The 13,703-nt window shown below is 44.8% G+C and overlaps 1 protein-coding gene across 5 annotated transcripts in view; it reads left to right on the top strand.

The window, feature by feature from the left end:
- The window catches only part of PPP2R2B (protein phosphatase 2 regulatory subunit Bbeta), a 249,573-nt gene that overhangs the window by 79,947 nt on the left and 155,923 nt on the right, over nt 1-13,703 (top strand). The window contains exon 1 of one of the 5 annotated variants that reach the window (XM_083487826.1): nt 3,689-4,757. The exons of 3 other annotated variants lie outside the window; for them this stretch is intronic. In XM_083487826.1, coding sequence (XP_083343952.1) covers nt 4,688-4,757 — 70 coding nt within the window. In that variant the 5' untranslated portion in view covers nt 3,689-4,687. Of the gene's footprint in view, nt 1-3,688; nt 4,758-5,340; nt 5,451-13,703 lie in introns of those variants that run through there. One more of the 5 variants, XM_083487824.1, reaches the window with a different exon arrangement.

Here is a 13,703-nt window from a genome sequence, read left to right on the forward strand (position 1 = left end):
TACCTGTTGGAAAGCAGGTAACAGTTGTGAAAGTAGTGTGTACCTGTGGGGTCCTGCTGCTGTATTCCTTTGTTTGGGTGCAAGAAGATCACTAGTACAAGGTGGTAAGCAAATGGCGCATCACTGAGCAAGTGCCACCCTGGTCTGTATCTGTAAATTGGGATTTAGATGAGAAGGTTTTACCTCAGTGATGGTCACATCCTTTGTATGCAGAAGGTCCCAGGCCCTGGTGTGCACAGGTAAGTCTGAGAAAAGCCGGAAACCCTTGGAGATCTGCTGCCAGTTAATACGGGCAGTACTGAGCTATATGGTCAGACTTGCTATAAGGCAGCTTCCTATGTCTTTAGGTATAGTCAAATTATATGCCACTTTTACACTTTGCTCAAAGTGGCTCACAATAAACATAAACATTATCATATCATGATTTGTAACATATCGTGCTTTGAATTTACTGATACACTTTTAAATAAACATTTAAAAAGCGTATCAGTAAGTTCAAGTAAGGCAAAATAAACACTCAGTGAACATAGGATACATTTACTGTTACACTGTAGTAATCTAGACTGAATGCGTAACAAGTGCAGAGCAAAATCAAAAATAAGAGGAGAGGGGAAAGCTAAACCACACTACCAGTTCTCATCTTGCTGCCCTCCAACAGGACACAGTGTCGTGGCATAAGTGAAGTTCACAGAGTTCCTTACTCTTTTCAGCACCATTCATTATTAGGTTTACTGGGGACAGCTCCCTGCTCTCAAGTGCGGCTGTAAGAAAGACATCCGTTTTCTCAGCTGGTCAAATATGCTCCCTGCATCTAAGCAGCTCAAACTGTCAGTGTTTCCTCTGGTACTTCATATTGTCCTGCATCACCAAACAACCTCTGTGCACCGAGAAGTGCAGACCCTTGCCCTCCTCCTGGACCTTGGGAAAAGTTATATTTTTAATTATTATTATCATCATCACCAGCTTTTCTCACCAGATGGCTTCCATATTGGATCGTTTGCTGCTGGACTCTTGTGTGGGTCTGCTCCTTCATACCCCAGGAATAATGGAAGACCCTCAAACATACTCTTTCTTGTCCACCTCATTTATTCAGCATAGCACATACAAAAACACAGTAAAAAGAAATCCACAACAATAAAAAATCATTATTAAACACAGCAGATTTCAGAGCAGCAGATAAGATTTATTTCACATGCATTCCAATGTGTTAGAAATAACAGTGCTGGAATACTTGAGTTTGAGCAGTAGGGTATTTTGAAGAAAATAAGGGACTAAGGCTCTCCAAAATGATGCCCACTAAAAAGAAAAAAGTATTTTTTCACCCTACTGTGGAAACAAAGGGGACATTGGATGGGGAGGATTCTCCAGCAGATGGGAATTTTAAGCAATATTCTGAATATGGAGGAATAAGGTGGTGTGTGTGGTACGATTGCTGACTCACAACTGATTGAAATGTGATGCTTTCTGGTGAATCATACCATTTGACCATCAAGTCCAATACTGTCTACTGCTCTAACTGGAAGCAGATATCGTATGCAGATGTCCTCCCTAGCCCTTTAACCCTTTAAGATCCTTTTAACTGCAGATGCCAGGGCTAAACCTAGGACTCAGGAACATGAGCTCTGCCACATGCCCCTCTACTGACAATATGGATTGTTTAATTCAGGCATGTCCAAAGTCTGTTTCGGGGGCCTAATCTGGCCCACTGGTCAGTTTAATCTGGCTCAAGAACTTCAATTGTAAAAAAAGCTCAAGAACTTTGGTCGGCCCTCACACATGTTCACTTCATCAAATCTGGCCCTCTTTGAAAAAAGTTTGAGCACCCCTGGTTTAATTTATTTGTGTGTCAGACTGATCTAACGGCCATGTGGTATTACAGTATTCCAATTTTATTATATGTACCACTGAAGCAAGCATAACTATAGTGGTTTTGTTAATTGGAGGGTGTATAAAATTAGTAGATTTGCTAAATAATCCACTCTCAACTTAGATTTTCAATTAAGTTTCCACCTACAAGATTAGAGCTAGAAAATTTAAAAGTAAATAAGCCACTGGATAACTTCTTGTGAACTGAGGATGTTTTTCTTTCCCCCCATATTATAAATCAAATATTCCATTATTACTGCTTGCAGAACCTCAAATGGAACTGCATTTTAACTGCAATATTAGGCCCCTAGGTTGCAAAACTGCAGGCAAACACTTGTACTATAAGTGGAAGAGACACAAGAGTAATGCTTTGTCCTTGCAGAATTTTAATACTGCCTAATGTGAATTCCACTTTTCAATAAAGTGCATCATAAAGTTCAGAATTGGCCTCATGTACAATACTTGTAGCAACTTATATTATGGATACAGCACACCTTGATAATTTATAGCTGTTCTACCTGTGACGCCTACCATGTTTGGTCTAAGTCGAGAGCAAATCTCCCAAACAGGCAGGCTTCTAAAAGCAGGTACATACCAGTCTGTCCCTGTGCTGCCCAGTCTAGCTCTGCTCAAGTGGCCTAACTCGAAGCCTGCATGATGATGAAAATTGCTGCCTGGAAAAGTGGTGCAGGCCTTAAGATGCTTCCACACCTGACCTTAAAAAGACAAAAGTAGGTTCACCCTCCCAGTCTGGACCTCTTAAAGAAACACCAACAGCTAGGTGTGGGTGGAATGGCACCCTTTCTGGAATCTGCTAATCAAAGCAGCCCAGGCCAGCTATGATGGATAGTTTCCTCCAGGGGCCAGTCGAGAAAGTGCAGGATGCTGGGTCATGCCATTCTATTACAAAACCCCAATTAGAGTCCTGGATCAGGCCAATGGCTCATCTAGTTCAGCATCCTATTCTCAGTAGCCAACCAGATTCCTGTGGGAAGCCTGCAAACAACACTCTCCCCACCTGCAGCTGGTCTTCACACAAACAAAATAAAGAGGAATTTCTACCTGTGAGGGCAAATACTATTTTTTAATACTATCCACAAAAGTTAGCAGGACTTAGCTGGCTGCAATGCTAAGCTGGGTAAGGCTACTTCCATGCCCCTCTGCCTCTATAGTGAGGGGGTGAGGCTGACTCCATGAGAGCCACTGTGGTGCAATGGCATTATCATAGCCAAGAGGCACCAAGATTGCTGATCCAAGGGTTCGAATCCCCATTTGGCCAAGCTGCTCACTGGGTGACCTTGGGCTAGCCCAACCCACCTCACAGGATTGTGGGGGTTGAAAGGAGGAGGGGGGAGAACTATGCGCACCACCACGAGCTCTTGGGGGAATAAAAGGAAGAATCCCCAAATTACACTCGCGTCGAGACGCATGCCTACTTTCCTCCTCCTCCAGGCCCCTTGCTCCCCGGTACTTCAGCGTCAGCGCCCCCCCCCCCGTTAACTCTTGACAGGGAAGGGCCAGGGAGGAAGTTCTCCTCAGAGGTCGCGCGCCGTCTACCTGCGGCCGCGCCACGTGAGCACCATTATTGCCCCGGGCGCGCGAGGTCACGGGGCCCTCGGCGCCTGGGGCGCGGCCCCGCCTCGCCAGCTCTGCTCCCTCGCCGGCCTCGTGGCGGTGCCTTCGTCGGCGTCCTTTCGAAGCTCGTCCCTCCGGGGTGGTCCTCCTCTCTCGGAAGCTCCACTGCAGCAAGAAAAAAAGCTGCTCCGGCTGCCGGGGGAAGAGTTCCCCAGGCCGCCGCCGCGGTTGGCCAAAGCCGAACTGTAGGGGAGGAGCCTGGGCTTTAATGCACCATCAGGTTCCAGCAAAGCCGCCGCCGCCGCCACAGCACAAGCCCGAGCAGCTTTCTGCAGCAGCAGCAGCAGCGACGACTCGCGCTCCCCCAGCCTGGGCTGTTCGGCGGCGCTTTGCAGCAGAGCCCAGCCCGCGGCACCCCGCGCCCCACCTCCCGCCTGCCTGCCTGCCGCAGCGGCGCCAGTCGTCCTGCCTCCCCGGAGAGAGAGGAAGACCCCCGCCTCTCCACCCTCACCGCCTCGGGCCGTGGCTTCACGGAGCACCCGCCCCCCTCCGCCCTGAAATAATTAAAGAAAAAGAGAAGAAGAAGAAGAAGAACCGAGCGAGGAAGAAGAGCCTTGACGCCGGAGCAGTGCGATCTTTGCGGGAGCGGACACCATTTTGTGGCTAGCGGCTGCCTGACTTGCTGCATGCGGAGGAGAGGGGGGCAGCCAAAAGGGGAACCTGTTGGGCGCCGCGATCGGGAAGTCGCCCAGCTGCGGCACTTCTTCGCCCTGGAATTGGGGGTTGCAGCAGCGTCCCTGGGAATCGGATCGTGCGCGGCAGCGGCAGCCTTGGGAAGAGGAGGAGGGAATTCGGAGGTTGTGCAGCAGCAGCAGCAGCAGCAACCGCAGCGTCGGCAACAGCAGCAGGCGGCGAAGGGAAATTGGACCTTGCGCATCCCCATTCCTGGGTGGAGGCGAAGGAGATTTGCACCTTTGCGTCAACGGCACGAAGAGAAAGGCATTTGGACCTTTGCAACAGCAGCGTCCCTGGCAGGAGGAGGAGGAGGTGAAAGCTTGCTTGCATATATATAGATTACACACACACACACACACACACGTACATATTTTCCCCCCTTGCAGGGCAGGAGCATGTTGGTCTCGATGCAGCTCCCCTTCCCTCCTGTCCACTGATCCCAGGCTTGGTGGGGCGATGATGGATACTTGCCTGCTTGTTCTCACTTCCCACAAAAGTAAGCCCGCTGTCAATGGAGGAGGACATTGATACCCGCAAGATAAACAACAGTTTCCTGCGCGATCACAGCTATGCAACAGAAGGTAATGGATGGCCCAGCCGGTTAGGGGTGGGGGGGGGAGGAAATAAAAAAATAATAATAGGGTGGGTGAAGAAGAGAGGCAGTCCACTGCGGGGAGGCTCCTTGCCAAAGCGCAGCTCCGAGCCGGCAGCACAACGGCGCTGCGCTTGGCCACAAGATCGGACCTAGCGGGGCAATCGCGGGGAACTGGTGGCATGGTTGGTTGGGTTGGCAGCTGCGCGGGCAAGACGCGCCATAGGGCGCCGGTGCTTGGCAAGCTGGGGCCCCGAGCAGCAGGTGGATCCGGGCCGAAGGTCCCTCGAGCGCTGGTCTAGGGCGCCCGGGGTGATGTCGCCTCCGGTTCATTGGGGCCCTGATCGCACCTCGACGTGTTAGCAGCCTGGCGTGCTCCGCTCCCCAGGTGTCTGCAGCCTCCCCTTGCACCCGGCGTTTGCGCTCTCTCTCGGCCGCTACTTCTTAATGCTCAGGGAAGTGTAAATTAATGACTGGTTGCTTACAAGGCAGGAATTGGGCCGGTTCACTCTGCTGGGGTGCTGCGTTACCCAAGCTCGGCAATGCAACGATTCAGCGCCAGGGAGGGTGGGGGTAAACCCTGGATGTATCACGATGACGACAGACCCAAGCTGTTTCCCGTGGAAAGGGCCAGGGAGCTGTAAGGCAGGTGTCGACATGCTTACGGGAAACGAATGCAATGGTAGGTAGCCGTGCTGCAGAGTCGATTCTGCTGAATCAACTGGGAGTGGAAGGGAAAAGGGAGTTTAAACAGAGAGGTGTCGTGGATGAAGGAAAAGAAATGGCTTCGCTGGGCCTGGTTTTCTCACTGATAATGGGTCCTTGTCTTGTGGTCTCCCCCCCCCCCTTCAATTCATCAGAGGCTTCAGTGAGCCACTACTGAAGATATTGAGCTTTGGCTCTGAGGATAAAATGGAGAAACAGGATGGTGGGGAGGGAGGGCAAAACAAGGATTTACCTGAAAGAGGTGGCATTGGGGGGGGGAATCTAAACTTGGCTGGCCTGTGATTTACTTAATCTGCAAATAAATAAATCCCAGGAAGGATGGAGGTGGCTGCATGTGGCTCTGACTTGCTCCTGTAGTTCCGTTCCCAAGTATGTGAGCGCCCCCCCCCCGGGCCATGCAGTAGGGATGGTGGAAATAGGAAATGGGGTCTTGTGTCTGAAATAGGCATTGGTATTCTTGGGGTTTGGCCAAAATCTTTAGGTTGGCAGTGATTTTTTCGCTTTCAAGACAAGAAGGTGTATGGAGAGCGGAAATTGGGTACCACAATATCTCCCAAGGTTTAAGGTTTAGGATTGATCGTTAAATCCTCTGGGAATTGTAGCTGTGTCAGGGGAATAGAGGTCTCCCAAGAGCTCTCAGTGCCCTTAACAAAATATAGTTCCCAGCATTCTTTGGGGGAGGTCACGAGTGTTTAAAGTGGTATGATGCTGCTTTAAATGTATAGTGCAAATGGGGCCTTGGTTGGAAACAACTCTGTTTCCATTTAGACAGTGGAAGTAGCCAGAGCAGGCCAAGTTATGCAGAAGGCTACAATAATGTGTGCGAATAATAGGTTGGGGCTGCAGTTGGTACCTGGGAGTAAGTCTCATTGAACTCACCGAGACTTACTTTGGAGTAGATGAGTTTAGGATTTGACTTTTCCTGTACTTTACAAATGATTGCTTTAAAAAACAAGTTTTATTGCCAAAACTGGGTTGTGATTGAAGCCTTCTATTGGATGAAATAGGGAAAGGTTCTGCTGTTCTCTTGGAGGCAGTTTATGTAAGTTAATCAAAAAGATCCATTTAATCCTTTGTGGTAAATTAGGCAGTACTCAAATGTGTGGCTGTCTTAACTGTCATAACTTCAATGCCTTCTAAGACACCTCCTCAGGCTACTACTTGACTGATTCTCCCAAGGGTTGCCCCGCTAGAACTTCCCTAGGAATCTGATCACTGATTTCAGCAATAATTTAAAATCTGTATAATTCTGAATACATCTACTTATATAAAAATGGCTGTTAAAGAGATAGCCTATTGCCAGGGAATTTTTAGGTGTTTGTATATTGGTTGACTTAAGTATGTGTGTCTGCCTCTTACTCATGTAGAACAAAGCAACACTTTGATATTTTTGAGCAAAATGGAGAATGGAAAAAGATCCAAGGAATTTGGTATTTTTCTTCCCCACACAGAAAAACTATGAGTAAGACATTCCATTGCAGCCTTTATGCTGGCTGTTCTAAGCAGGAAGAATTGGATTTTCAAGTGAAGATGGTATTGTATTAACAGAAGGAGGGATATGGTATTCCCCCCCAGTAACCTGTTGCTAGTTGGAAACGATATAGGGTTGTCTTTCAAGCCATGCCTTGGATCCCATACTTCTCTATAGAGCAAATAATGTATAGGCTATCATCATCAATAGGCAATAGTTAAAATAATTCCTTAAGCAGCTCCACCCATTTTCAGTGCAAGCCCTGTAAACACTATAACCAAATTCACAAATAACACTTAAGCCAAACCATGGCTTAGCTTGAATGAGCAAAACATGTGGATTCCTGGAGAGAAGGTTGAGACCTCCAGGCCTGCTGCAATGAGGCAAGTCGGAGTGTTATGTCCCAACCTGGGCTCATGGTTTATCTCCTGATAAGCCTCAGTCTATAGCCAATGTTTGCTTTATGGCCCTCCACATGCATTTTGTATGAGGCAGTTAAACCACAAGCCTTGGTTTGGATGAAATGCTATGCCCAACCATGACTTAGTTTACAGTTGTGTGTCAGCAGCAGGAAGACTGGCGGAGGAGCAAGGTGGCCATGATCTTTTATCTCAGAGCTGCTCTTTTGTGCTAAGCCGTGGTTTGGCTTAACATGATTGCAAACTGGGCCTGTGTGATATAGTTACATTGCTGCCACAGTATAGGTCTCTGTGTGTATATATGGCAATCCGCTTTTTAGAGGTAAGGAATCATTCTTGAATCCTGCTTGTGCGTTTCCTATAGACATCTGGTTGACCTATCACAGTGAGAACAGGATGTTGGACTAGATGGGCCATTGGCAGGATCCACCAAGCTCTGCTTATGTTATTATGTTCTTTATAGGTCTCTCCGAAGCTAGTCCGTCTCAATCGTATGTAACAGATATTGCTTCAATCCCTTGTGGATCATATCTCACTTCCCTTTTCGGTTTGCTTCAGGCAACGTTTGGCATTAATGAACACAGAGGGCTGTTGAATATAATACATCTACCATGTGGAATGTTAAATCTCTCTCATAATCTCTATATCCAGGATCTCTCATACTATGGGGCAAAAAAATAATTAAAATGCTTCTTTGATGGAAAGTGTAGGAAGAGAGGTAGTTTCCAGCCTCATCTACTGTATGCAATTATTTATTTCATCCCCCCCCCAAGTGTCTTCCATTTAAAACAAACTAAGAAAAATCGAATGTGGATTGATTCAGTAGCATTATGGATACATTTGCTGCTTGGGCACTCTCTGGGCCTGCTGCCCAGTTGTTTGTTTGAAACAACTGGATGAGATCTTTGAGTGTTTTATAACAGATACCATTGCTTGTCCTTCTGCCTGCTACTTAATTCTGGTGCAATATAGGGAAAGTCCTGTTACACACTTTGCCATGAGGAATCTTCTCTCCTGATTTCAAGCATAGATCCATAGATGGGGTAGAGGGTTCCAGTGGAACTTAGATGTGCATTTTGTCCTACCTTGCTCTCTCTCTCTCTCTCTCTCTCTCACACACACACACACACACACAGCTTTTCAGGCAAAATGGAACCAAGTTGCTTGGTTTTGAACCAAGGTGCTTACAAGGGAGCATGAAATGGAGGAACCATGTAGACTTCCCCTTGTCTAGAGTTTCATTCTCTTGGTTTGCACTGCCCCATGTATTCTGCACTTAGCTGATCAAACATTAAAATACGTAGCATCATCTGGCTTAATAGTGTTTTTTTCTAGAATATAATTGATAAAGCATTAACAAAGCATATGCTACATAAATGTGGTTTTGACCATGTCCCAATGCTGCCTAGACAGGTCTGGTCAGTCTTTAATACTTGTTTTTGTAAAGTACAATCCTGCGTTCCTTCATATTCCTAGGTGGACTGCTCTTTAATTTGGGGTCCCTTTGTGACAAATCCAAGGGATTGTGGCCCTTCCATGTGCTGAGCTGTTTGGCTTTCAGTAATCTGTTTGTGCCTAAGGGGGAAGTCTGAGTCAGCTGGGATCCCCCCCCCCATGACAGCCTGACTCAAAAGTGGTTTCTGGAGCAGGGAACCTCTGCTGATGCAATGGGAAAGGTGGAACTGCAGGCAGTGCTGTGCTGTTCAATGTAAGAATTCCCAACTGCAATAAAATTGGATTTCTCCCTGTTCCTAAAAAAAACAAAAACAAAAATGAGCACAAATTGTTGGAGCTGGCATCCAGGTTTGGAAACAAATACAAACCAAGTACTCCTTCCCTGAAGGTTTTTGCATGTTTTGGGGCCTCTCAGAAATCATGTTCCTGCCTGTGTGTGAATGCCAAGAAATCATATGAAACAATAAACCTTTTTTCTTCCATTCAACTCCCAAGCAGCTGTCCAGAATAAGCATCTCAAATTAACCTGCCCAATCATTCTGGCAGAGACTTGCAGAATAAGTAGCACGCTGAGTCACTTGGCGAATTAGCAGTAAATTGAGGAGTGAGGGTATCATGGAAGCAATTCTGCGTGTAGCTGGCATCTTTGGGAGAAAGAGCTATTAAGAGTCTAGTCTGGAGTAAATTGAATTTTATTGAAGCAACCACTAGGTGGCCCTCCTAGAGGAAGCTAATCTCTGCCAATATAATATTTTTATTTTATTTGGGAGAGGGGGGCAGATTCAGACCATATAATCCAAATAAAGCACCTTAGCTGTTGTTGCGGTTATTCTTCTAGCGTATTTATCAATAGATACTGTTCCACATCTGCTGCTGTTGCTGTTGTTTAAAACACCACAAAACAAATTGTCTTCAAAGATATAGGATTGATGACGAGAAATCTTGTTTAGAAATAAATAAATGGGATGGGTTGAGATATTGTTTCTACAACAGGAGTAGTGGTTTGGGATAATTCATAGGTAGCACATGTGGAAAGTGTTATGTTGGACTGAGCAGGCCATGTGGCCTTTTCAGTAAGCACCTATGAACAGATCTTTCCAAACAGAAAAATGCTGTATTGAAATCAGCCTGCAGTGTTGCTTCTTTAATTGATTACTACATTTATATCCTACCTTTCCTCCAAGGAGTTCCAGGTGGCATATATACAGATGGATGGCCGTCTATCATGGATGCTTTAGTTGAGATTCCTGCATTGCAGGGGTCCCTTCCACCTCTACAATCCTATAATTCTATTATTCCATTCCTGCGCTTTTAACCGCACAACAACACTGTGATCTAGTTTAGGCTGAAAAATGATGACCGGACAGGGTGAGGGAGCATCATGGCTGAATGTAGATTTGCTCCCAGGCCCTAGTTGAGCATTCCAACCGCTACACCAAGCTGTCTATACAGTGGGATTCTCCACTTAACTCTGTCCTGGTGTGCATTCCAGCCTCTTTTATTTGTGCCCTTATAAATGATGTGTAATTCAGTTAGATGTCCCTTTGGGTTGTGCTATTTTGAATGAGTGTTGGGGCTCTATTCCTTAGTCATGCCCCTCAAATAATATTTTATGGAATGGCTTAATATTGTGCAAATGTTATCATGCTAATGGGAGACACACACAAAAATTTGCATGTTTTGTTTATATCCTTATTTGGAGATGCTAATGAATTTGTAAAGATGCAGGGTAATCTACCTCGGTGAAAGGAATTTTGATTCCCCCCCCCCCCATATTCCATGATGGGGCTGTTTTCCCTAAATTTCATTTTGGGCAAATCTCCTGCCAACAAACCCACTTTTAACAGATTTATCTCTGCCTTGTTTTGCAATCCGTTTCAAAGCCTAATCTTTGCTTTTCTTGTACTTAATTCTGCCATTGCCTTCTTAGGCCTTCATTTTCTCATCTTAATGTCTACTGTTCCTTTCTTTATAATTTTATTTATAGTTTTCATTTGTATACATTTCAATATTTTTACAAAAATTATAACATTTCAAACAGTTTGACTTCCTTCCTCCTCTTTCTGGGATTCCTTAAATCTGATTTATCATTTCCTGCACATTCTAAATCAACTTAATTTATGCTTTTAGTTATTTATTTTAATTCTATATTCTTTTTAAAACTGCAGGTTATGTCTGTACTATTCCTGACCTATCTGAGCTCAGTGTTCTAGCTTTGCCCAGAAAGCTTTCATAACAAATATTTCCCTCCTTTCTGCACCTGCTTCTACCATCAGATGCCTGGGGCAACCTTTAAAACATGAACTTGGAACTTGTCTCACATTGATGGTTACTCAAGGAATCCTTAACCTTTCAGAAGCACAGTCTTTCCCTCATGTATTGTAAAGGGCAGCTTCCTGTGCTTGAGAACAAAAGTAGCCTACAAGTCATCAGTGCAGTGAGAGCCAACCTGTCTTGTCTGTGGCAGGTTCTGGGTGTTACATTTGTGTTATGCATACTCCCCTGACTGTGCTGGCCATTGATTCAATTTCCTTGCCTTGCATCTATTGCTGCTGGCAGGCATTTGAGGATCTTCTGTAGAAAGCAAACGAATGCATTTTTCCTTACACTGACAGAATTTTAAAAAGATTAACTTTGCTTTAAGGGGTTGGATTTTGCTGTGCTGGAAACTTTAAAAGCTTTCTTACTTTAGGAGCTGACTTGAGAAATAGCTCTCTGAATTCCTTCATTTTAAAGAGAGCTGGTGCCCTCTGCAAAATCTTACATTAACTTTCTCATTTTCACACGTTTTGAAATTGAAGAACAGAAATGGTGCGCCTGAAGTTTCCAAAATAATTACATAAATCAAAAGAGCCATTTCCATTTTAATCTCCCCCACTTCTGCCTGAAGATTATGTCTGTGAATCTTGCAGTTTGTGCATTCTCAGATAGCAGAGATGCACTCTTATTTCATGCCAGTCCCAGATAAGCCCAGGGCTGTGTGTATTATGCAGTCCTGTGACATATTAGTTATTGGTTTGAGAATTCAACATCCTAGAAATTTCAGGGGGGGGGGTTGTTAAAAAGAAATGTGAGATAGCTCAGTTGGTAGAGACTCTTAATCTCAGGGTCCTGGGTTTGAGTCCCATGTTAAGCAAAAGATTCCTGCATTGCAGGGGTTGGACTAGATGACCCTCGAGGTCCCTTCCAACTCTACGATTCTATGAAATCATTTCTTGACCTTACGGCTGCAACGGTAGTTCTGACTAATTTGCAGTCAATGGGGCAACAGTTGATAGCTATGCAGGGCTTCCAGTGCTTTGGGACTAGCAGTTTACTGCCCTTCAGAAGCGAACCCCACCAATTTCAGTGGCTTTGACTTCCAAGTTAGTGCTTTGTGGAGCTGCACTTGAAGAATATTGCCATCTGGGAGCCAGTGCAGAATATGAGATTACCTGTCTTTCTTAACTGGTGTGAGCTGTGGATGGGATACTGCACTTGTTCTAGCATTGGCAGCAAGTTAAGAGCACAAGAATGACTCAAGGTTCTGGTTTTGACTTTTAAAGTTGTATAACAATCCCTGTGTATTTTGGGGACCACCTCCTCCCATGTGTTTGTTGAGATCAGCAGGTGATAATTTGCTTTGTGTATTTCATTCATTGGAAGTTAGATTAATGGATGCATGTGGTGGGACAGGACTGTTGGGTGATAGCAGAAATGTGTTTTTATAAGGATTGTAAATCTCTTTCTGTGGTGGAGGAGGCTGGGAGGCTTTTGAAGTTTTAAAAAAGATTAATTGTGAGGATTATGTGAAGTACACTCCCATTTTTTATTTGGTCTCTTTTAGTTTTTAAAAGGAAATTAGTCCAACTCTAAAATGGCACTAGCATCGTGGGTAAAAGCACAAGCTATGAACTGGAATTCCCTAGTTCTGATCTCTGTTCAGAATTAACTTAAGGGGTAGCTTAGGCAAAACATGGCCTCTGCCCTCTATCTGTAACAAAATAATATCAATAGTGTGTTAAGGATTATTGAGTCAATATATTGGAAGTGCTTAATAAAGTACTATTTGAGCTCTGAGTATTGTTATAGTCCATACATGACTACTGAATTGCAAGTAATGATGTTGCCAGTGTTTGTAGTTACTTGATTTGGAATATGATTTTGTTTCTTGGATATATTACAAATTGGGCCATTTCCCCAGAAGATAATCTCTGGCTGAAATAACATTTTTGTACATGTGTGGCTTGCATTTTCAGAATGGATGACAGCTTTGTTGTAGGAGTATGCACAAAAGTTACTCGTTGAATCCCCTTGTAACTCGATGGAAGCTCTCATTCATAGTTGTGAACTGTGTGACCTGAACACCCAACGACACAGCCTTTTGTTTATTTAGTATTGTCTTCATTTGGATCAAGTATTTGACTTGTTTCTTGCAAATGTATAATACGATTGCTGTCACCGCAACCTTCTGTTGTTCCTGACTATTGTTGTTTTGTGATGGAAAGAGGAAGATTGGATTTCTAAGTGGCTTTCTGCCATGCCTGATGCTTGAAACTATATTTCCCAAGAGCCAGTACAGTAAGACAGGTGCATGCAAGCATTCATTAAGAGCCTGAAGAAAATATTTGAAAAGCAGATGAAAACTCAAGAAGATAGATATTAAATATACCAAGCCAGGTGCAGATTGAGCTGAGGAGAATTTGCCAATCAGTCATTACTGGGTTGGGAGTGTGGATAGTGCTGGTACAAACAAGTATGACTGTGCACAGCAGAAACACTTTTTTAAAAATAAAAATGCATTGATTCATATGGTTACCTTGCAGAAGGCCTGAAGTTAGGAGGCAAAAATGACAATACTGTACTAGAATCATAGGATTGTAGA

Source organism: Podarcis liolepis, assembly GCF_965112155.1.
Source record: "Podarcis liolepis genome assembly, chromosome: 2".
NCBI classification, from domain to species: Eukaryota; Metazoa; Chordata; class Lepidosauria; order Squamata; family Lacertidae; genus Podarcis; species Podarcis liolepis.